The 21,263-nt window shown below is 33.4% G+C and overlaps 2 protein-coding genes across 3 annotated transcripts; one reads left to right on the top strand and one right to left on the bottom strand.

The window, feature by feature from the left end:
* Nucleotides 1-3,092: 3,092 nt before the first annotated feature.
* LOC110997540 (RUN domain-containing protein 1) lies at nucleotides 3,093-5,558 on the top strand. The gene has a single exon (XM_022265740.2). The coding sequence runs from the start codon at nucleotides 3,328-3,330 to the stop codon at nucleotides 4,951-4,953; it is 1,626 nt and encodes a 541-aa protein (XP_022121432.2). The 5' UTR covers nucleotides 3,093-3,327; the 3' UTR covers nucleotides 4,954-5,558.
* Nucleotides 5,559-5,879: 321 nt separating this feature from the next.
* Nucleotides 5,880-21,153, bottom strand: LOC110997539 (fumarate hydratase, mitochondrial). 2 transcript variants are annotated; one of them, XM_022265738.2, is made up of 11 exons: nucleotides 20,944-21,153; nucleotides 17,503-17,619; nucleotides 16,329-16,410; nucleotides 14,924-15,045; nucleotides 14,102-14,334; nucleotides 10,166-10,371; nucleotides 9,308-9,414; nucleotides 8,637-8,733; nucleotides 8,085-8,246; nucleotides 7,661-7,791; nucleotides 5,880-6,874 (listed from the first exon to the last, which is right to left on the bottom strand). In XM_022265738.2, the coding sequence occupies exons 1-11, from the start codon at nucleotides 21,055-21,057 to the stop codon at nucleotides 6,743-6,745; spliced, it is 1,503 nt and encodes a 500-aa protein (XP_022121430.1). In that variant the 5' UTR covers nucleotides 21,058-21,153; the 3' UTR covers nucleotides 5,880-6,742. The 2 variants fall into 2 exon arrangements, with proteins under 2 accessions (XP_022121430.1, XP_022121431.1); XM_022265739.2 differs by lacking the exon at nucleotides 20,944-21,153 and adding an exon at nucleotides 18,412-18,705.
* Nucleotides 21,154-21,263: the final 110 nt, after the last annotated feature.

The raw sequence follows: 21,263 nt of genomic DNA, 5'->3' as shown, positions 1-21,263 counted from the left end.
AATATTTGTTTCTGGTTTTTACAGAAGGTGATCACTATTTGTTTCTGAATCTATAAATGATTGATGAATGATTTATAACAAATGAATGATGAATGATTTCAGTTTAAATAAAAATGTACAATCATATTTCAGTGAAATTGGTTTAAAGATAAATTAGTGAATATAAAATATACACAAATTTTCGACAAAATTATATTTCTAGTAAACTTTGATAACATAATATTAGCATTTACAATTAAATTGTATAAAATTGTCGTTCAAAAAGCTTTCTTTAAATTCTTTGAATGGAATATTTTATATATAATAAGCAGAAAATCTTTGAAAAAGTGTTACTATTGTAAAAATTTATAAAGGTTTTCCGTTTGTTGTTTTGTTTATATTATGTTATATTCTATACAAAGGACACTCAAGGAATTGTGCATATTTTGAAGTTACAAAGATCGTCGTTAAACGATCGAACGCCTTATATGAACGCTGTGATGAATTTTTTTATGGTGTGGTGGAAACACAAACTGGCCACAGTTTTTTATATCCTCCAGGACGTCGAACATATTTATTTAATTAATTGATGCTCCATAGATATTCTTTTATTTTTGTCTGACGTCCTTTACCGCACCTTTCTCTCTTCTTTTACTTATTTTATTCATATGTTGCGATATGGCGGTATCTTCGTTATAAAGCAATACAGGTGAGTCTCCTGCCCGTTTGCCCCCTGATCTATAAAAAAAAAACAGAACCGACATTGGAGTATATTATTATTATTTTTTAATTACGGGCCAGGACTATAAAGCGACCAAAGATCATACACAGCTCCTCAGTTTTAACTAAGCTCCCCAACTAAAACTGGACATTTTATTATTTAATAGTCGTTATTGGGAGTGGAAGTACTGCTAGGTGCAGTGTATGGAAGACAAGCGAAACCATTCAATGTCGAGAGGTTTCGAAGCTTTAGAGGGTTTCCTGTTAAATTGAGGAGTGTACACTGTAAATACTTTAATAATAGACTTCATACTCATGTGATTAGTTTTATCTGTTTATATGTAATATTCTTAGAAATAGAATATGGCTTCCGAGCACGAGATATGTAATTTGTTTTTCCACCAATTCCTGAACCACCACAGAAACTGAAAGTTATATTGAAATCATAAATCAACACACCTATTTCATAAAAATCTTTTTAACCGTTCACGTTCTCGTTTTAAGAATGTAGTCACAGGTAATTTTTATTTTGGGGGATATTTGAAGTTCGATTATCTTTATACTACCTAATAAAAATGATTTTTATGAAAGGAAAGTTAGGTAAGAGTTGCCCTTATATAGACTCTTATAAAAAACTATATTAATTAAGATTAATAATTTAAATATGAAGACTCTGGGTTCAATAAATATAGGGTAAAAATCGTTTTCTGCGTATCGTAATAATATTTTATTTAAGACGTATTATTATTATCAAATATTTAATTTCATAAAAGTTGCTTCAGGATAGTTATATTATGACAATTATTATTTTAACGTTATTTAAAATTTAAAATTTTGTCCTTTTTAAAAAGCTTTTTTTAAATTTCTTTGAAAGGATTGTCTGTTATCTTTACGCCAAATATTGTACACAGATAATAAAAACCACAGGTTTTAAATAATTTAAATGTACAAATACAAAATTTCTTTCCTCTTATATAAAAATAATTCTGATGAAGGAAACACTTGACATTTGCGGAGGCCGGGGTTTCGATACTCCTTGAAATATTTTTAGAATCTGAAGGCCAGATGAACCTTTAACGTTTATATCCTACATTAAAGATAAATCAAAGGTTAAAAATGAATTTATAAAATATATTTTTTTATAGAACACGAGCCAAACTACCAAGCCAAGAGGCTCATCTGAGTAACTTAAACCACGGCTTGTGGACACTAAAACGTATTCCAATATTATATAACTATAGTTACCTACGAACTAATAACACTCGTTATATCTGAAAATATTAAAATGTGATTAGTTATTTAACGACAACTCGAAAAAATTATCTTATTCTATTTGATTATATATTAAAAATTATTTTATTATATTATCATTTCGTGACCACTCCACCTTCACTACCTTGTTCCACTACAAAGCGTTTAATGACACTTGTTACACTAGTACTTGGAAGTTGCTACATATTTAGATGTATTTTCCTTGCTGAGAAAGCTGATTATTGTAGTACGTATACAAGAGTATAGAATTATTCAATATGATGTTGTGTCAAAAGTATAATTTTGAAATCCCTAGGTTGCTCGTAAAATGATATATAGACGAGCCTTACCTCGTTAAAGATAATCCCAGCTCTGTTACCCGTCGGTGTCTGTAATTTCACATAAGTAGTTTTCCCGGACAAAGGCTCCGTTTCGAGGTAATGGGTGATTTGTTTTCGAGGCCGTCTACTTAATTGGTTAAGAGAGTATATCATTGTGTTTCTAATAATTAAAGGGAATATTATATCTCACTAATAAAGAAATATTTAAAAATAACCTTATTATAAAGATTTATTTTAAAAAGTAGCGTAGGTACAGATAACTGTGAAAAATACGTGGTTTTATACATTTACATGCAAGATGTATTATAATTACAGTGCTTGGTGATAAAAATAAGCTAAGGAATATTATTACTTGTATTTTTACAGGTTTTCACGCAAGTAACATCAAATTCAGTATAACAACATCATATTTTGTTTTCATATCGCATAGTCAACGCGTTAGAGAATTATCCTTTTTTTATAAGCACTCTTGTATGAGAATGATAGAATTATCTTAGTTCATTAGTTTTTCTGTAAAAGTGACATCTAGTGTGAAACTTCCACAATACGAATTGTTACAGCTTTGTAGTCCTCACAGAGTTTTTTCTGTTGTTTAATACTAATAATTTATAATATACGATTAATCAAATCACAAAATAGTTATATTATACCATATATTAACATTTTCATTGTTTAACAGTTACTTATTTTTTTCGGTAAATTACTTTTTGCCAATATTAGTCCTCTTGTTGATATAGCTGAAGTGACAGAACTATGTCAGACAGATGAATGATGACGTCTGTATAAATCGATTTGGATTAACCTTCTTCTAATCACTAATGAGTATGACGTCAAGGCGATTGCGTTACTGTTTATTAGTGCTCTAAAAAATAAACAAATATTTCAAACCATACCATTTATTTGTTATTGTTTAAAATAATAAATGAGAAACGTATCGCGTATTCTGTGTTTTTGATAGACTGCAAAATACTTATCATAAAGAAAAATATGTGAAAATCAAATTATTCTGTTTCAATCCCTGAATTGAATTTAAGACATGGCCGCAATGGACTATTACGAAGACGAAGGAATTCCTATATGGCAGGAACCCCGATGTGAACCTCTAGGGGCAGCTAAAGAAAATCTATGTGAAGAAACATTAGCTGAACAGACCTCCGGCGACAGGATCCATGCTTTAGAAGAGGAACAAGAAATTTTATCTTCATCTGTTTTCTCATTATCATCTCACCTCGCTCAAGTGGAGTTCCGGTTACGACAAATATTGAAAGCTCCTCCAGAAGAAAAAGATGCTATGCTTCAAGCACTTGAAGAGTTTACGTCACGAGCGGTTGATTCAAGGACTGCGCCTCAAGGCAGTGCAAGTGAAGGAGCATGTCTGGAATGTGCTGAGTTAGAGAGAAAAATTCACAGTCAAAGGGCTAAGCAATCTAGGTTTATTGAAAGACTTAAACTACAACTCAAAGAACTTGAACTGTTCACGGCAGATTCTTCAAAACATGATGATATAAAACATAGGTCTCTCATAGAGCACCTTAGAACTGAAATAGATAGAAGTCTTGTAGAAGGATGCCACCAGCCCCTGACTACAGAAGAACTAAAGCATCAAATTGATTGTGCTGTCCGCCAATATGCTGACAAACAGCTCTCTAAAGATGAAATTATTAGCAAACTTCAGAGCCATATTGATGATATGCAAAAATTTATAAAACTTATGAAAACTGATAATCTAAGTAAGCCTCAAACAAGCAATACAGAGCCAAAAAAAGTTGGTAAGCCTAATACATTTGATAAAAACTTTAGTAAGAATAAAGTAAATGATGAGCTTAAAGCTGAAACAATCAATTTGATGAGGAAGGCATCAACTTTAATACAAATATTTACTGTTTCACAATTTGGTTGTTCACCAAATACAAATAAAAGGTATGAGAGAAAGTCTACTGTTACACATTGGGGTAATTTAAGAGCCAAATTAGAAATGTCCATTGATGCTGTTCTACACATTGTATCAAGAGAGAGGCCTCATACTCTAATAGATAGTTATGATAGTGAATCTGAGGAAGGTGGTGTAGTTATAAATGATGCCCCACTAACTACAGCAGTGCGTCGTCATTTAGCTATAAATTTGCGTGATCTTCTCCAACATGGTTTAGTTGGTCATGAAACTACATCTCTTGTACCTTTGATTGGCTGTTTTCCAGTTCGTAGATCATCAACATCCCAAAATATACATATATGGGAAGTTATACTGAGATATTACGATTTAAACGATGGAGATAGATTCAATTCAACCCCAGCTAGAAAACTAAGTCAAAGCTTCAATTTGGATATAGTTGGGGGACCAGCTATCACAAATAAACAGAGCTTATTAAGTGCTATCGGAGGTATACTGGCATCACACACACCATACAAAAGAAGTTATGATGCTCATTTTAAAGCATTTGTGTGTGCAGCTCTTAACACACATAAACTTGTATTATGGTTAAACATAATTTTAAAATGTAGATCACTTATTGATTATTACTACTCTTCTACTAGCTATATTGTAAATACTGGATTCCAAGATGCCTTACAAAGCCTCGATCAGTTAACTCCATATGACTTTGACCTCCCCGTTGATCTTGCAGTGAAACAGTTTCAAAATATAAAAGATGTGTTTATGTAATTAGCTGTAAGCCTCTTGCCTTCCAATTAGTTTATGCTTAAAAATGTATGAATTCTAGTCGTTTTTTGAAAGTACAATGGATAATTGTTAATTTAATTGGCCTATTATCATTAAGATATATCAAAGCTTTTTCATAGGTTTAGTATTTACCACAAAATTAAATATATATATCTCTTGTGATGCATTGTTATAGCGAAAATTAAGAATATTTATGGTTTAAATAATGCTTATTTTAAAGTACTGTATAATGTTGATGGATACAATTGTGTTTAATGGTATTTAATATGAGAAGTTGTGTTGTTTTGTTATACTTGCTCTTGAATTTGTATTCCTTATTCATAAAAACTTCATCAGTAGCACTATTTTTTATAAAGTACTCATATATTATCTACTCTTTTCATCAGAGTGTAGACAAAAAGAGAAGATAGGGTGTTAGAAAAAGATTGCAATTAGATTGCTTTAGCTTTAATGAGTTAGCCTAAAAAACTATTATTTCTATGTTAAGTTATTTCTCTAATAGTCAACCAAAACACTTACATTCCAGCCAAAGATTTATGTACTAATATTATTAGTTATATTGCTGAATATATAGTTGTAAAGCATCATCAAGTATTTTATTTTTAATATTACTTATATACTGGTTGTGCATGCACAAATAAATATGTCCATTTGCTCTTCTCTTCAGTTCCATTCCATAGGAGTGCAAATAAGTACCTAAATATTACTAGTATAATTTTTGGTTATGGTAAAATAGGTGATATTCATGCATTTTTTCCCCAGTGAAAATAATATGAGGGATATTATTAAATATATCAAGACAAAAAACATTCAAATGTAATTTTTTTATACTTAATTTTACCTTTCCATAGGAAAGGAGAAAAAAGAAATAATCCTGGAAGAAATAATTAATAAATTAAACTTCAAGAGAATTACATAACTTTTTATTAAATGTAAACATTAAAAATAAATAACAGATTGCAGAAATTGTTTGGCATATTCTATATATATTTTAAGATACACAAAAAAATTTAAATGGATGTAACTAAAAACTTCCAAGTCAAGTCCAAGTTCTTTACTCCAGTGCTTTGAGATGAAATTTGAAAGTTCATAAAACTTCAACTAGCTATCATTAAGTTTGCCTTTTTATATAATACTGCTGTTCATGTTAATTCTCATTTGATCATATTTTAAACATTGTTTGTATAAATTTTTCATAACCAGAATTTAAAACTTTAATATTCAGAGACAAAATTAGTTAAAAAGATAGATTTTCTTCATTAAAAGTATTCAAATATAGCCTTAGTACATTTTGACATGTATTTTACCAAAAACATAGTTTTTAGAACTGTTCCGACTGATTTAATGGTCTCACAGTATGAAATTCAATAAGGTTTTCAATAATAATTTCAACTTATACTAAAGCTATATTTTGAAGCAATATAAACACCTACAAATAATAGACTGATATTCAATGAAATAACGGTGTCATTATTTCTACTAAAATGTCATTGTTCGAGAACTACAAAAAATTAAAACAAAAGTTCTGTTTGTTGTATTGTATAGTATTTTAAAATCAATAGGCTTTCACTGGAATAAAACCCATCCTCAGAATAATTAACTTTCAGTAAAAACAGTAATAAATTAAGCAACAACAATGACAATTAGACAGGTTTTAATCCAGTTTAATAAGCATATTAGATATGACAGTCATATTTAAGTCTATTATCTGTCTATGCATGAAATGCCAAGTTCACATTCACACAAAAATTTCAACACAGGGTCATGGGATCTATTTTGGTCCCAGCATGTCTTCGGGTCTGACCCACTGGTCGAACTGCTCCGCAGTCAAGATTCCTAGTTTAATGGCAGTGTCTTTGAGAGTTCCACCTTCTTTGTGCGCCGTCTTGGCTATAAGGGCCGCCTGAAAAATATTTTTAAATTATTAATTTCATTACTTAAGTAGGCAAAATGATATTTTTAAAACCAGCTTGTGTCTAAAGCATAGATTTTTCGGTTAAAGGTGGGTTTCTTGTACTATTTTTTATTACCTTACAAGTAAGTTTCAATTGCTTCTTAATTTATTGTACCTGGATGACCAAGCTTTGCTCGGTATTTTTTTATTTTTTATAAATTGTGTTTTTTGGAAATTATATTTAAGTACGAATTACATACTAATAAAATGATGAAATATGAATAATATAGAATATAATATATGCTGCAATAGCTGTAGTGTTGTTGTGTCGTTAAAACAATAAAAAAAAATAGTATTATTATTCGCCGAAAGAGTCATTTTTCAGTTTAAATTAGGACTACTCAAACGCCACCTTTTTGTTATTTTCTATCATCTATTCCTAGATAGATTGATTTATTGCCCCGAAACCCCTCCTATACAAAATTTCATGAAAATCGTTGGAGCCGATTCCGAGATTCCAATTATATTACTCCTTTAAAGATATCAGATATATCTATTAGCTTAGTCGCTAATAAGACATCCTTTTTTATTACGATAGATAAGTTTTCTATAGTATTGTCTTTTATTTACACATTGAAAGAAAACACTTTTTTAGTGTTGGGTTGTAGCGCCACTGGGTTTTATTTCTTAGGTAATATATAGTTTTTTAGAATGTGTTTAATTATTATAAAAGGTTTTGACGTAATTTGAATCACACATACGTACATACGAGGTTGAAAGCAACTGTTTTATTACCTTATCATAACCAATGTGTGGGTTGAGTGCGGTGACCAGCATCAGCGACTCCTTCATGATCTTGTCAATTTGGCCAGTGTTGGCCTTGATGCCCACTGCACAGTTCTTGTTGAAGGCCTGGCATCCATCACCTGGAAGATCAGAGATAAATAAAAATATAATTGTATCCAAAATCTAGACTCAGAAACCTAGGTTTGTATCATTATATTGTTCTCCTAGTACTTGAGTTCTTTGTACCTATGCTTTGTCTGTAAGACGATGACAAGGCCAAGGTTTTTTCAGTATATATTCAGTACCCGGCCATTTTTAAATCACATCGTGCTTTAGAAAAAGATACTCGGCTAGCGCCGTCTCTGTCAGCGGAAGAAGCCGAAGCTAGCCGATTATTAAAATTGACCTTCCAGAATGGCCATCATCCACTCACCAATGAGTCTTATAGACCTTAAGACGTTGGCGACCATCATAGGCTTGAAGACGTTCAGCTCGAAGTGGCCATTGCTTCCGCCGATGGTACAGGCCACGTGGTTGCCCATCACTTGAGCAGCGATCATCGTCAACGCCTCACACTGGGTTGGGTTGACTTTGCCTAAAATATTGAGGGCGTTTTAGGTATTAAGTGGGTTGGTGGACTCTTTTTCTACAATTGGAGTCCAGAATATTGCAGTAGTACTAAAAGGTAATATTATTAAATAACTAGCAGACTTTACACAGCGCCATCTGTTAGAATTGTATCAAATAATAAACAAATAATATAAAATTGTGACTATAATTAAAGATCTAAGCTATCTCTTAAGTTGGACAAGTCTGCTCACGGTGTGCCAATGTAATTTAAATTTGGTTAAGTAGTTTAGGAGTCCATCGCGGACAAACATCGCGACAGGAGATTTTTATATATTAAGATATTTAAATATTAAAATCGCATATAAAAAGTTTTATTTAATTGCAATAGACAAAAAACAACTCAATGTGTCAGTACCTGGCATAATGGAAGACCCAGGTTCATTTTCTGGCAAAAGCAGTTCAGCGAGACCACACCTTGGTCCCGAAGCTAGCAGACGGATGTCATTTACAATCTGAAATAATGATTACTTAAAGTTTAGTATTAGTATGAAAACTATTCATCAATATTATTCTTATAATTTTAATTTACACCATCAGTTCGCAAGTCAAGGGCGGGTAAGAACTGGCAAGAAACTAGTGCAGTTCTTTCTTACCTAAATATCTTTTTTTATTATGTATAATAAAGCTGTTTTTTTTAACATAGTGTAGCCTCTATACAAGAGATTGTGAAAATTTTTACGTCACATAAAGATGTCTTTAAATGGAAAGGAGAAAAATCTGTCTAGTTTTAGTAATTACATACATAAAACACAATTTTTATGTACCAGAAATTATGTTGTATTCTTTTATCTTGCGATCTCAAAGCATATTCGTGATAAATCTAATACGTAAGTATTTCCTTTCTACACTCTTGATTTGAGAGCTGGCAGTAAATGTTATCGAAGCATGCAATGTATTTTTTTTGACGTTCATAAGTGTATTATGTCACCTACATGAATTAATGATTTTTGAATTTTATGTAGAGTGTATGGAAGACAAGAAAAACCAAAGCCCAATGATTTCCATGTTTTAGGGAGTTTTAGATACCTTCATCAATGATACTGCAATAGTATTCAACGCTCCGTGAACTTCGACCATTGCATCGTGTGAAGCCAACGCCTCAAATTTGTTTGGGGCGGACTCGAACGGAATACCTGAAAATTATTATAAATGAAATGTATGAATTTGACCGACTTTTAAAAAGTTTACGTTAAATGCTACTGGGTAGAAGAAATAGAAAGAGACAGAGCGAGAACGAATGCGCGTAACATACCTATTACAATTTGAAAGTTAGTAACGAGTCTAATATTCCAACGCAAGAGGAAGAAAGAAAGATACACAAAGGTAGAAAATAGGAGAAAGAAAGAGTGATATTCTGGCTAGCGAAGCTGTGAGCGTCGTGAAATTACTTTTTGTTGCGTTGCGTTAAACGTTTAACGCTTCTGGGGAGGCGAATAGAAAGAGACAAAGCGAGAACAAATGCTTCCTATTTTATTTTCACATTAAGAAGTTTCACTTCCGTGTGGAGGGTCTCCACACACTATTTTCTAGCATGTGACTCTTCCCTGGACGTAGATTCGAACCCTGGCTGTGTACCAATGTACTTTCTAGGCACGGTAGCATGCTCGTACAGTGTAGGAAGAAACAAGCCATAGACCAAAAAAGAAATATGTCTTGCCTGTTCATACAATAATCACGAAACAGATACATCAATCTTAGGTCATGTTTCACTTCAAAAACTTCACAGAAATTTAGATTTATGAACCCTTAATAAGCCAAGTCATATTTCAAGCCATTAAATTCAGTTTAATTAAAAAAAAATAATTTAAACATTTGTTGCCAGTCAGTTAATTTTAATTTGAAAAGAAAAAAAAAATGTTTTTAACATCCAAAATAATAACCAACCTGTAAGATTCGCGATCTCCTTAGCGCACTTTTCAGCGAATCCAATCCTAGTATTGAGTCCTGTACCCACTGCGGTGCCGCCCAACGCCAAGTAGTGCAAACGCGGTAATGTCGAGCAAACACGTTCGATACCGAACGTTAATTGGGTCACGTACCCACTGAATTCTTGTCCAAGTGTCAAAGGCACTGCATCCATCAAGTGAGTTCTGAAAAATTTGGTTTAAACTATTATATTCTGGATCCTACGAACAAAGGCCCCACCAACTTCTTGACACTGGGCCTAGTATGAAGATTGAAAAAGACAAAATCAGTGAATTGGTGTTGGTATATAGTCATATATTTGCCTCGTATTTTTTTTTTTTTTTTTCATCTGCAATCGGCTATCAGCTATAATCAGATATTCTCCGAGGGTAGTTATGGTAGGGTGCGATTCCTTTGAAGGGCAGCGTATGTGTTGTAGAAACTAGATTTTAGATTAGTTTCTCTGGTCTAGGTCTAGTATTTGCCATCTTTTTAGGCGAGTCACGTCATCTCCTGGACTTAACAGATTCTTGGCCAGTTCATTTGTGTGCTTCCTTAATCTTTCTCGGTATCTACAACTGTTTTTGCGGATCACTTCTTTTACGGTTGGCATCTCCAGGTAATCGTGAATTTCGATGTTTCTTACAAACCAGTGAGCATTTGAAATAGTTCGCAGTGCAATGTTTTGAAATCTTTGGAGAATTTCGATGTTGGAATTGTATGCACAGCCCCAGAGTTCTATTCCGTATGTCCAGATCGGTTGTATTATGGCCTTGTAAACAAGCAATTTGTTGCTGAGGTTCAGTTTAGATTGCTGGCCTAGAAGCCAAGATAACTCTTTAAATTTCAAGGTGGCTTCTCTTTTCTTGGGTTTTATATGATTAGCCCAGGTCAGCCTTCTGTCCAGATGTAGTCCGAGATATTTCACGCTGTTTTTGCTTAGTAACGGTTTGTCTTCCATATACACAGGACAATCGCCCCTTCGCAGTGTAAATGTTACTTGGACTGATTTACCAATGCTAGGCTTGATTCTCCACCTCTGTAGCCACTCGTTCACCTTATCAAGTTGTTCCTGTAGTTTCATTGAAGCGCTATACGGATTCACATCGCTTGCAAGGCATGCAGTGTCATCCGCGTATGTTGCTGTCACAACATTCTCCGTTTCAGGCAAGTCTGCCGTATACAGCGAGTAAAGGACCGGGCCAAGCACTGATCCTTGTGGAACTGAGGCAGTGATGCAATAAAGCCTTGAAAGCTCTTCCTCATACTTCACTTGAAATCTTCTTTGATCAAGGTAAGATTTTAGGATCATATAAAATGAGTTTGGTAGGAGCGTTTTCAGCTTGTACAGCAATCCTTTGTGCCAAACTCTATCGAAAGCCTGTTGAATGTCTATGAATACTGCTGGACAATACTCTTTTTTCTCTAGCGATTGCCTTATTTTGTGAACCACTCGGTGTACTTGTTCTACAGTAGCATGTTTTTCCCGGAAACCAAATTGGTGATCGGGTATAATCCTATTTTCATCCAGAACTGGTTTTAGTCTCCGCAGGAAAGTTTTTTCAAAAACCTTTGACATTGTAGGAAGAAGACTTATAGGCCTGTATGAGCTAGGTTCTGTTGGTGGTTTCCCTGGTTTTGCAATCATAATTATTTGTGATATCTTCCATAGCTTTGGGTAGTACTGTATTCTATAAATGGCATTAAATAACATTGTTAGGAATACTATTGGTTTTCTAGGCATTTTTTTAAGGATTTCACCTGTTATTAGGTCGAAACCAGGAGCCTTTTTGTTTTCCAGGTAGCTTATTGTTCGCATTAGTTCCGGTGGGGTGACAAGTTTTAGCGGTAGTGATAACTGCTGGTCACTATTGATAATTCTGTCCACTTCCTCTTCAAACTCAGTCATCGATGATTGGTTTGGTTTGAAGACTTCACTAAGGTGTCTTGCGAAGAGTTCAGCATTTTCACTGCCGCTCCTAGCCCATGGGTCATTTGTAGATGTCCTTATAGGCGGTATATGGTTTTGTGGTCTTTTAAAGTTTTTAGTTATTTTCCAGAGTGAGTAATTATCTTTCTTGTGCGCCGAGAGTGTACAGAGTTTTTCTTGGAAGGTTGTGTTCTGATTTTCTTTGATTAACTCTTTTAGTTCTCTAGATATTCTATTGAATTCTGACCTGTCTACATTTGATCTGCTGGTGTGTAATCGCCTTCTTTGTCTCCGTTTTTCTTCCAGCTTGTTGCGTATTTCCATTGGTATGTTATCTACTTGATTGGGAGAGCTCAGTGTCGGGGTGGCACGCCACGCAGCAACTTGGATGAGATTCGTGATGTAGAATGTTGCCTCATCTATATCTTCTTCTGTCTCGAGCTTAACCTTTAAATCCACCTCATCTTCCAGGTATTCAGCGAATGCGTCCCAGTCTGTTTTATGATTATATAGTGCCAGTCTCTGTTCTCTGTGTATAGCCGTAACGCTAAATGTTGCTATGACAGGCGTGTGGTCAGACCCACCATCAGACGAAGGAGCCACGTCAAAATACACATCAGACAGTCCCTTCACCATAAAAAAGTCCAGTAGGTCAGGTATTCTGTTGGCATCTGTTGGCCAATAAGTTGGTTTTCCTGTTCCTAGTGTTATAAGTTTGTGTTTATCGACACATTTTTTCAACTCACGTCCTTTGCTATTCGTCAATCTTGAGCCCCAATGAGTGTGTTTACAGTTCCAGTCCCCACCACATATATATCTGTTTCCCAAGCTCTGAAAGTAGCGGTCAAACATGTGTTGTTTCAGTTTATGCTTTGGCGGACAATATACAGCACTTACATTGATGTGGCCCAAGTGGTTAATATATCGCATATAGTCATATATTTATATACGCCTGTTTCAAGAGCTAAAACCGTGGTTTAAATCTTCTTGAGCGGCCGATTAATTAATAATAATTAAGAACACAGTTCAATCATATTTAAAAATGTATTAAGTATGTCAGAAGTTATAGATCACTGTGTAATTCTTTCTATATTGTCTAAGTGTTTTCATTTTATTTTATTTAATATGTATATGTGTGGCTGTAAGATTACTTAAATAAATAAATCAAATATAAGTGACTTATTATATGAAACTTCTATGGAATTTTCCTATGTTTGTAATCCTCTTCTATAACTACCTACGGCTCGCTTTGCTACTTTTTATGGTCAGCAGTGATGTTATCTTCAGTCCAGCCATTTTTATGGCGGCTTTTTGTCTCGGCCAACACCCTCTGTCTTCTTTGCCGATGAGTAGGGATGCCAACAGGTTCCAATTTAATTATGTGGAATAAGTGAAACCTTGATGATCTCATGTTCCAGAATAAACGTATTTTTTTTTTAAATCGCTGTTAAATGACGTCCCTCACGCAGATCATAATTGACATTGGTACGTCCACGGTTAAACTCGTTAAAACAATTGTAAACATTAACACTGGATGGGGCTTCATTAAGAAATGCTAATCGCAGCCTATCACAGTTTTGTTGTTGAGTAAGCCCACAACGGAAGTCATACTAAATCAATGACCAAAAATTTTCTAGCGTTAGATTCATTTTCACGTGTAACAAGAGATTTTAGATTTGCCGCCATTTCACAAAAACAAATGACAAATGAATGCAATAATGCAAATTCAATACAAGGATTTCATTATAACAGTGTTTCTAACAGGCCAGTTTTAAATATTTTCAATGTTACCCAAGTACATACAAAAGGGCTTCAAGAAATGTGTTCCACCCTAGTAAGAATAGAATACAAAACAATTTAGTGGGAAATAACACTTTAAGTAGAATCAATTCTTCATAAGCCGGCCACGCACTCGCGTTCTGGCATTGAGAGTATCCATGCGGTTTTCCTATAATATATCCATAGGCCAAGAAAAATCCATTTACCTGCCAATCTTGATGATCTTATTGAATTCCTTGGCTTTGCCATCGAGGGTGTCTCGCAAGGCCACTAGTCCAGGCATCAATCTGTCTCTCAACTCCATAGCCACTGCGATATGCATTGCGGTCGGATAAGTGTCGTTTGAGCTCTGCGATTTGTTCACGTGGTCATTTGGATGAACCGGATCCTTGCTTCCCAGTTTTCCTCCCAGGATTTGTATAGCACGGTTGGCGATAACCTGGAAATATAATTGGAAGGAATTAGACGCATTGAGGATGAATGAAATGAAGGTGGTATGGGTGAAATGAGAAATTGTGGCCAATTTGTGTTCTACTGTCACGTTTTGTATTTTAATTATGTTTAAATAAAGAGCAATATTTTAAGTAGTTCTTCGTCTCTGTCTGGTAATAACAATTTATGTATTAATTACAAATAAATAATGGGTTTTTAAATCTGATCATTTACATCACACACACACTAGTGTAATTTATTTAATCTATTTAAATAAATAAATTACACTACTACATCTTTAGGTGAATTTGTGGGTACCTAGGTGTCCTTGTAATACAGATTATTGTATTTATTACACATTTAACATAAACTATATGCCATAGGCACATTTTGGGATCTTACTAAATAAACAAAAATGTATAAATAAAAATAGATGATTTCCATGTTGACCATAAATATAGTATGGAAAAGATTTGTTTTGAATTTTGTAATATCTGAGAACTAGCAAGTGCTGTCAGTATTCTATAGTATATGCGTTCTTTTAATCATGAAATAATTAAAATGTCAAAGTCAGTATAGGACTATACGGTACCAACCTCATTGGTGTTCATGTTACTCTGAGTCCCAGAGCCAGTTTGCCAGATAACAAGCGGAAAGTGTCCTTCACGGTATAACTTGCCAGAGATTACGTCATCACACGCCTGTATTATTGCATCAGCTGGAACACAGAAAATAAATTCACTTTTGGCGACCTCAAAATTTGCTACCTCCTGCTGTATAGAAGTCGAGGGGTACAATTTGCAGGGTATCCCCTAAAAATTAAAAAAAGGAAACAAAAAAAAAATTCGCTGCAGTTGGCTTTGTTTTCATGCAAACGGATGGACAAGGCGTTGGGGAGGAAGGAAGCGTCCAAGCTACCAAACCAGGGCTCCATAAGTTAAGGGCGAAGGCCTAGGTTATTTGCAATACCAAGGGCAAGAACCAGTCTGTTGCACAGATCCCAGGTTATCCAGAACGTAGTGCCTATCGACATATTTGTATGTTCGCAGAGTGAATTCACAGTAGCGATATTGTGTATATTGTTTATACACACGTATACATGTACTGTAATATATTTTATTTAATATTTCTCGACATTATCGTATTGGCATAGTATGTATTTCTGTAATATATAAATAAGTTAGGATTGGCTTAATTACGGCAGTGTATAGGAGATTTTTTACGCAGAACAGACCTAATGACCGTCTAAGTGAATCCACCAACCAAGGGCGGCGCTTTATTTTTAATATTTGTTTTTTTTTTATAGAACAGGGGGCAACCGGGCAGGAGGCTCACCCTATGTTAAGTGATACCGCCGCCCATGGACACTCTCAATGCCAGAGCAAAAAGTGTGATCGTTTAGTCTAAGTTAGGAAACGTATTTTTTAATTATTAATTGTATATATAGTTATTAATATTTAGGTAAAATGTATGTTTATTTAAGTATATAAGGTGCATAGCTATTATAGGTTCCTAGCATTTAATAAAGTTGAGAGTAAGATTTAGAAACAGGATTCATACTCTGTTAAGTTTACGTGATAAGAATCATACACATAGTATAATCTAAAAATTGCCTGTAAAATGCTGATTTCATTCGCTGCTATGTAGATGAATTAACAAAATTTAGACTTGCCCAATAGAGAAACAGAAAATACAAGGTTCCTTAAATAGGAAATTATATCAACTTTACTGATAGGGAATTATATCGTTCTGGACATAACCAACCGCAAAATTGTCAACATTGATAAGTTCAAAGTCGATTAAGGTCAGATAAAAAATTAATTAATTAAATAAAATATAATATGTTCTCTTGATTTCATTGTTTCATCATTCATTTGTTTATAATTTCTGATGACGTCGCTTGTGATAGAAATCTTTGCCACATACAAATATGGATATATATTTAAAATATATCTTGAAATTGTAATAATAATTTAATAAACAGTTTTTCTCTATTCTTACCAAGCTTTTTATCCAATCCATATTCAACATTGACTTTAGCGGCCGCCTTTTTCAAAATTCCCATCGCGACAATCACTGGATACTGTAAAAAATTTAGGAGAAATAAGAATCGTATAGAAAATTCTTCCTCCAAACAAAAGTATCAGATTTCTGCGTCTTGACTAATAATTTAATAGATAACTAGCCTATTGTGAAATAATTATATTAATCAGATTTAATTTAATAAAAATTATATTAAAAAATGACAGTGGAGATTCTCTGATTATCCTATAATCATTTCTAACATATAATTCCAATTACTAGGTCTCTTTAAAATTCTATATACATATATATGACATTTTTAATATATCATGTGGAGCATGTCGTAATCGATGCAGATTCTCAATTTACTTGCAATGGACTTGGCGATTAAAAAGAATGACGAAGAGTGTATTGCCAGTTCTTTTCGAAAACTCTGTGTCTTTGATTGGTATTTTTGGATGGATTCTTTGAGAACTGGTAGTAAATCTTCACGTTCATAAATGTACGAGGTTTTTTGTATAACAGGAGACAGACGGGCAGGGGGCTCGTGTGATGTTGAGTAATACCGCCCCTCATAGACTCAAAACCATAGAGCTGGTGAGTGCGTTGCCAGCCTTTTAAGAGGTAGTACGCTCTTTTCTTGAAGAACCCTAACTTGAATTATTGTTTTATAACTAGAAACTGTAATTATTTTATTTTCATCTCACACACTGTTTTATAGTTTTTTTATTATTCTTTAATGTATACTATTCTACGGTTTAGATATTTTTAAATATGTGAGGAACGTGTATTCTAACAATACAATAGTCTTCACACATAATTATTTACCTAATGTATACAAATATGGTAAATTCTATTTTAAAAGAGTAAGTGTGGAGTTTCCTGCACATTCTACTGCAAACGAAACGACCTTATATTTAATTTAACGATCAAAAGTGCCATTTTAGGTGGTCTAATTGGAATAAATGATTTGATTTGAATTGGTTGGAAAATATCTTGTTTTCTGTGGTGTGCAATAAAAATTGATTAAAATGATTGGAGGTGCTATGGCTTTCGATTTCTGCCTCGTCCCACGACGAACAACTATGAGCATTCTCTATGGTAGCGAAATAAATTCATTTTTGATTTGAATACATAATGTGTAAATACATACAGGCATCCGCTCTTCAATGCCGCCAATGGGGAAGTTCATAATAGATCGCACAGTCTGGGCGCCGTACAACTTGTCGTCAGGAACGTCCAATTCCCCCATCGTGTCCTTTTCTTTCCTCTGTTGACACAATGTAACAACTAAATACTTATTAAACAACAAACGGGCCATTTAAAATAGGCAAGAAGGTTGATCAGCCATATGTGCCATGGCTTGGGTCTGCTGCCTGTTTCCTTGCGATGTTTTTCTTTCCTATGAGCGAGTGTGTAATGCGTACATAAGAAAAGTTCATTAGTGCACAGCCGGGGTACGATCCCAGGGATTCTAAAGGCGAATGAGTTTTAAAGTATAGTTCTCTGTTAAGCAAAATATTATTAAACATTAATACTATCCACACAATACGTTCACCTGTTTAATGATAATATATTGTTATTATTGACAACATTTTTATGTACCAAAACAATGGGGGGCTTTCGTAAGAGAAAATGTAAATAATGAAATAAATATAGGTACTAAGAATTCCGTTGATTTGATACAGCAAGGTATAAGCATATTTATGTAACGCGAGATGTACATAAAACAAACCCAGTAATTACATAGCGACTGGCGTATAGGCGTATATAATATATAGAAGTTTCAAACAATATTTTCTACGTGGAAGTCCTATCATTATGGTAACAAATAAGCCAGTTTCGATTTCTACTTTGATCGTAATAATAGAAAGTCAGTGCGTAATTCAATTCACTTGTGACACGAATTTAAGGTATCAAAATGACTAGAATAACAAAATAATACGTTAATAAAAACAGTTTGAATAAGATGCTTATAACTAAACAATTTGTGCGATAGTCAAACACCATAAAACTTCGATCGAGCGCCAACATAGTTCTGATTAATGCACATTATTCTTACCATTCTCACAGCTTTGTTTCCGGCGTTCATACATTGCGAACAAGCCATTTTTATTAATATTACAAAAACCAAAATATAAAGTTTCAATTGACAGCTGACACTTTTCAGCCAGACAAATTCTCAGACATAGAGTTCAAACTTGGAACGCGAAATGAATGTTCGTCGCGACTCGCAAAACTAGCTTAGCGATTAGTACCCTCGTCAAACAGGTTTGTGGCGAAATAGCGGACTGTAACAGCATATATTGCCTGTAGATTAAATGATATCAAACTGCGCGTGCGTCGGGCGACGGGTCGCAATCGACTGAATCGGATTTTCTGTACCTCCGGCGTGTGAACACTCTTATCTTTTTGTTAGGTTAGGGTCGCCACTCGCCGCAATGTAATTAAGCGGTACATTATAATTGTTACCAACTTAAGTTTGTTGTTTTTGATGTTATAATATTAAATTGAAAGAGTAAAAATTTCTTCGATTTATTGTAAAAAAAAAAAAACTCAATTTTCTATTTAAATTTAAAAAAAAAAACATTTGTGCAATTCACACATGGTAGAAGTGAAACCTTCAAAAACAAATATAAATTAATCATTTTCCACTATCTAAATGTGTGTGTTCTTTAAAAACAGTATATTTTAATTATACATTTTAATTTATAAGTTTAATATAAATCTTTAATTTGACAAAAACTAAAACAACGAAAGTTTGAAATTCGATCAAAAAAAAAGCGGCAGTAAATAGAGGCTGTATAATGCCTCCTATCTCATTTTCTCCCACGTTAAATCATATGATGAATTGATGTTTCTGTCTCTCTTTACCGCTGCATCCGGTTTGAAATCACGACGATTCGAAAGAAGTTTATCTATCTCATTTTCTCCCACGTTAAATCATATGAATTAATGTTTCTGTCTCTTTTTACTGTCGCTTTTTCGTTGCATCCGGTTTGAAATCACAATGATTCTAAAGAAGTTTCACTTCAAAAAAATTTCACATCGTCACATGTGAAGGAAATGTTGAATTTAATTAACAGATTAATAACATTAATGATTTGATTTGATGACAGAAAATAATATTTATTAGTTTATTCGTAGTTCATGTTGTTGAACATATAGTTGCCGTGCTTTAATAACAAGCATATTTTAAGATCACAGAAAATAAATAATAGACAACCCATCTCTTGACAGCGTGCACACTCGCTCACACACAGCACACACATGCACACATACACCCATACACACACATACACGCATTCATAGATTTAGTTAAAGTTTGTTTAGTTAAGGGAAGTAGCGAGCCAACCCCAACACAAGTGTCTCTTGACTACTTACGGGGGTTGTCTCATACTCATTTAATGATGTAAAAAATTTGAGAAACAATAAAAAAAAATATTTATTATTATTATTATTTTATCACGTCATTCCCGCATTAAAGAAAATTACATTTTCTGGACAGAACAAATAAATAGAAAAATTCATTTATTAAACCTAGAAATGTTTATGTAGATTCACACCTATATTCATAAGATGTTTTTTTTTAACTGTTATCAAATCTTTATTGTTACATATATATTTAAATATGTATTTGAAATTCAATTTATGTAAGTAAAACTTTTAAGTCATTTGCCTTATAAGACATCAGTATGTCTCTCTAGACACTTGAGTTAATTAAATCTTTACTAGTTTTTAAATGTCTTAAGTAAATTTAGAATAATATTATTTATATTACTTATTCGAAAATCAAATCAATAACAATTAATTGCTAATCTCAGATTGCATCCATTTCTTTGATCATCATTATTTTTATAGTAAACTAGGTAATCAACTTTCTTACACATGACAAGATATCTGAATGAACACTTCTATAAGATTAAGAGTCTACACTTAACCAAGTTATTTCTCATTTATTAAATAAGAACATTTACATGGTATATTATAGTTTAAATTAAACTGACTATTATCACTAAAAAGCCTCTATGACATTCATAAGCTAAATTGTAACAAAGGTAATGCCTTTTGACGTTGAATTATCATTAGTTACTTCACTCTTAAGAGGCAGTAAAGGCTATTTCCATATAAGTTATACCAAAATTGACCATTTATTCTTTGACTCAAAATGGGGCATTTGGTTTAATTTAGGTCAAACTATAAGTAGACAGTTAAAAAATAACAATTGTAAAATAATTAATTTTAAAGGCTTATGAGTTAAGAATCACAAAATATAGGTACCTAAAATGTTGAGTTATATTTATCAGAAGAACAAATTTGTTTTAATATAGCTGGTGACGATTTGAAATAGGAATGAAACTCTTGACACGATTTTTTTATATTCTGCTACTGAAATTGTCGCGCGGTTTCTCAAAATGGGACCATTTTGCATCCCTCAGTTCTCTTCGGTGACACCAGGACTTAATTGGAATAAGTAACAGTCTCGTTCAGAACGGGACGTCTGGTCACGTACGAGATATACCGTATAAGTTTTGAGAACTTGCATAGGGATATTGAAAGAAGAAATAAATAAAATGTCTGTTATGCAACTTACCGCTGTAACATTGGTAGTTGAAAAAACTCTTTTTTCCATCAAACGAACGACGCATCGTAAATTTTTAGAAGAGTTTGCGACAACAGCCGATAGTTTAAATAAAGATGAAGCCATTATATCAATTAGTTAATAACAATTTGAGTACTAAGAAGCGGCCGCATAGGCCATTCAATAATTCAAAAAGCCGTTCTACAATTAATGTAATTTTTTTTATACGTTGTTGCTGAATGCTGACGTTTGGCACTGTGACAGACTGCTATTAGCCATCAATATCACAAATCAGGATAGAGCGCAGACATTTGACTGCTATTCTGTTTACC

This window comes from Pieris rapae, chromosome 19 (assembly GCF_905147795.1).
Source record: "Pieris rapae chromosome 19, ilPieRapa1.1, whole genome shotgun sequence".
Taxonomy (NCBI): domain Eukaryota; kingdom Metazoa; phylum Arthropoda; class Insecta; order Lepidoptera; family Pieridae; genus Pieris; species Pieris rapae.
The sequence above is the reverse complement of the archived record's forward strand: the minus strand, read 5'-3'. Positions and strand labels throughout refer to the sequence as shown.

Bases quoted from the DNA above. Each gene is read 5' to 3' on its own strand.
- LOC110997540 (XM_022265740.2), top strand. From the start codon at position 3,328: ATGGCCGCAATGGACTATTACGAAGACGAAGGAATTCCTATATGGCAG.
- LOC110997539 (XM_022265738.2), bottom strand. From the start codon at position 21,057: ATGGCTTCATCTTTATTTAAACTATCGGCTGTTGTCGCAAACTCTTCT. The intron at 16,411-17,502 runs GTATGTATTTAC...AATTTTTTACAG, and splicing joins GCATTGAAGAGCGGATGCCT to TATCCAGTGATTGTCGCGAT. The intron at 9,415-10,165 runs GTTGGTTATTAT...AATAATTTTCAG, and splicing joins GGAGATCGCGAATCTTACAG to GTATTCCGTTCGAGTCCGCC.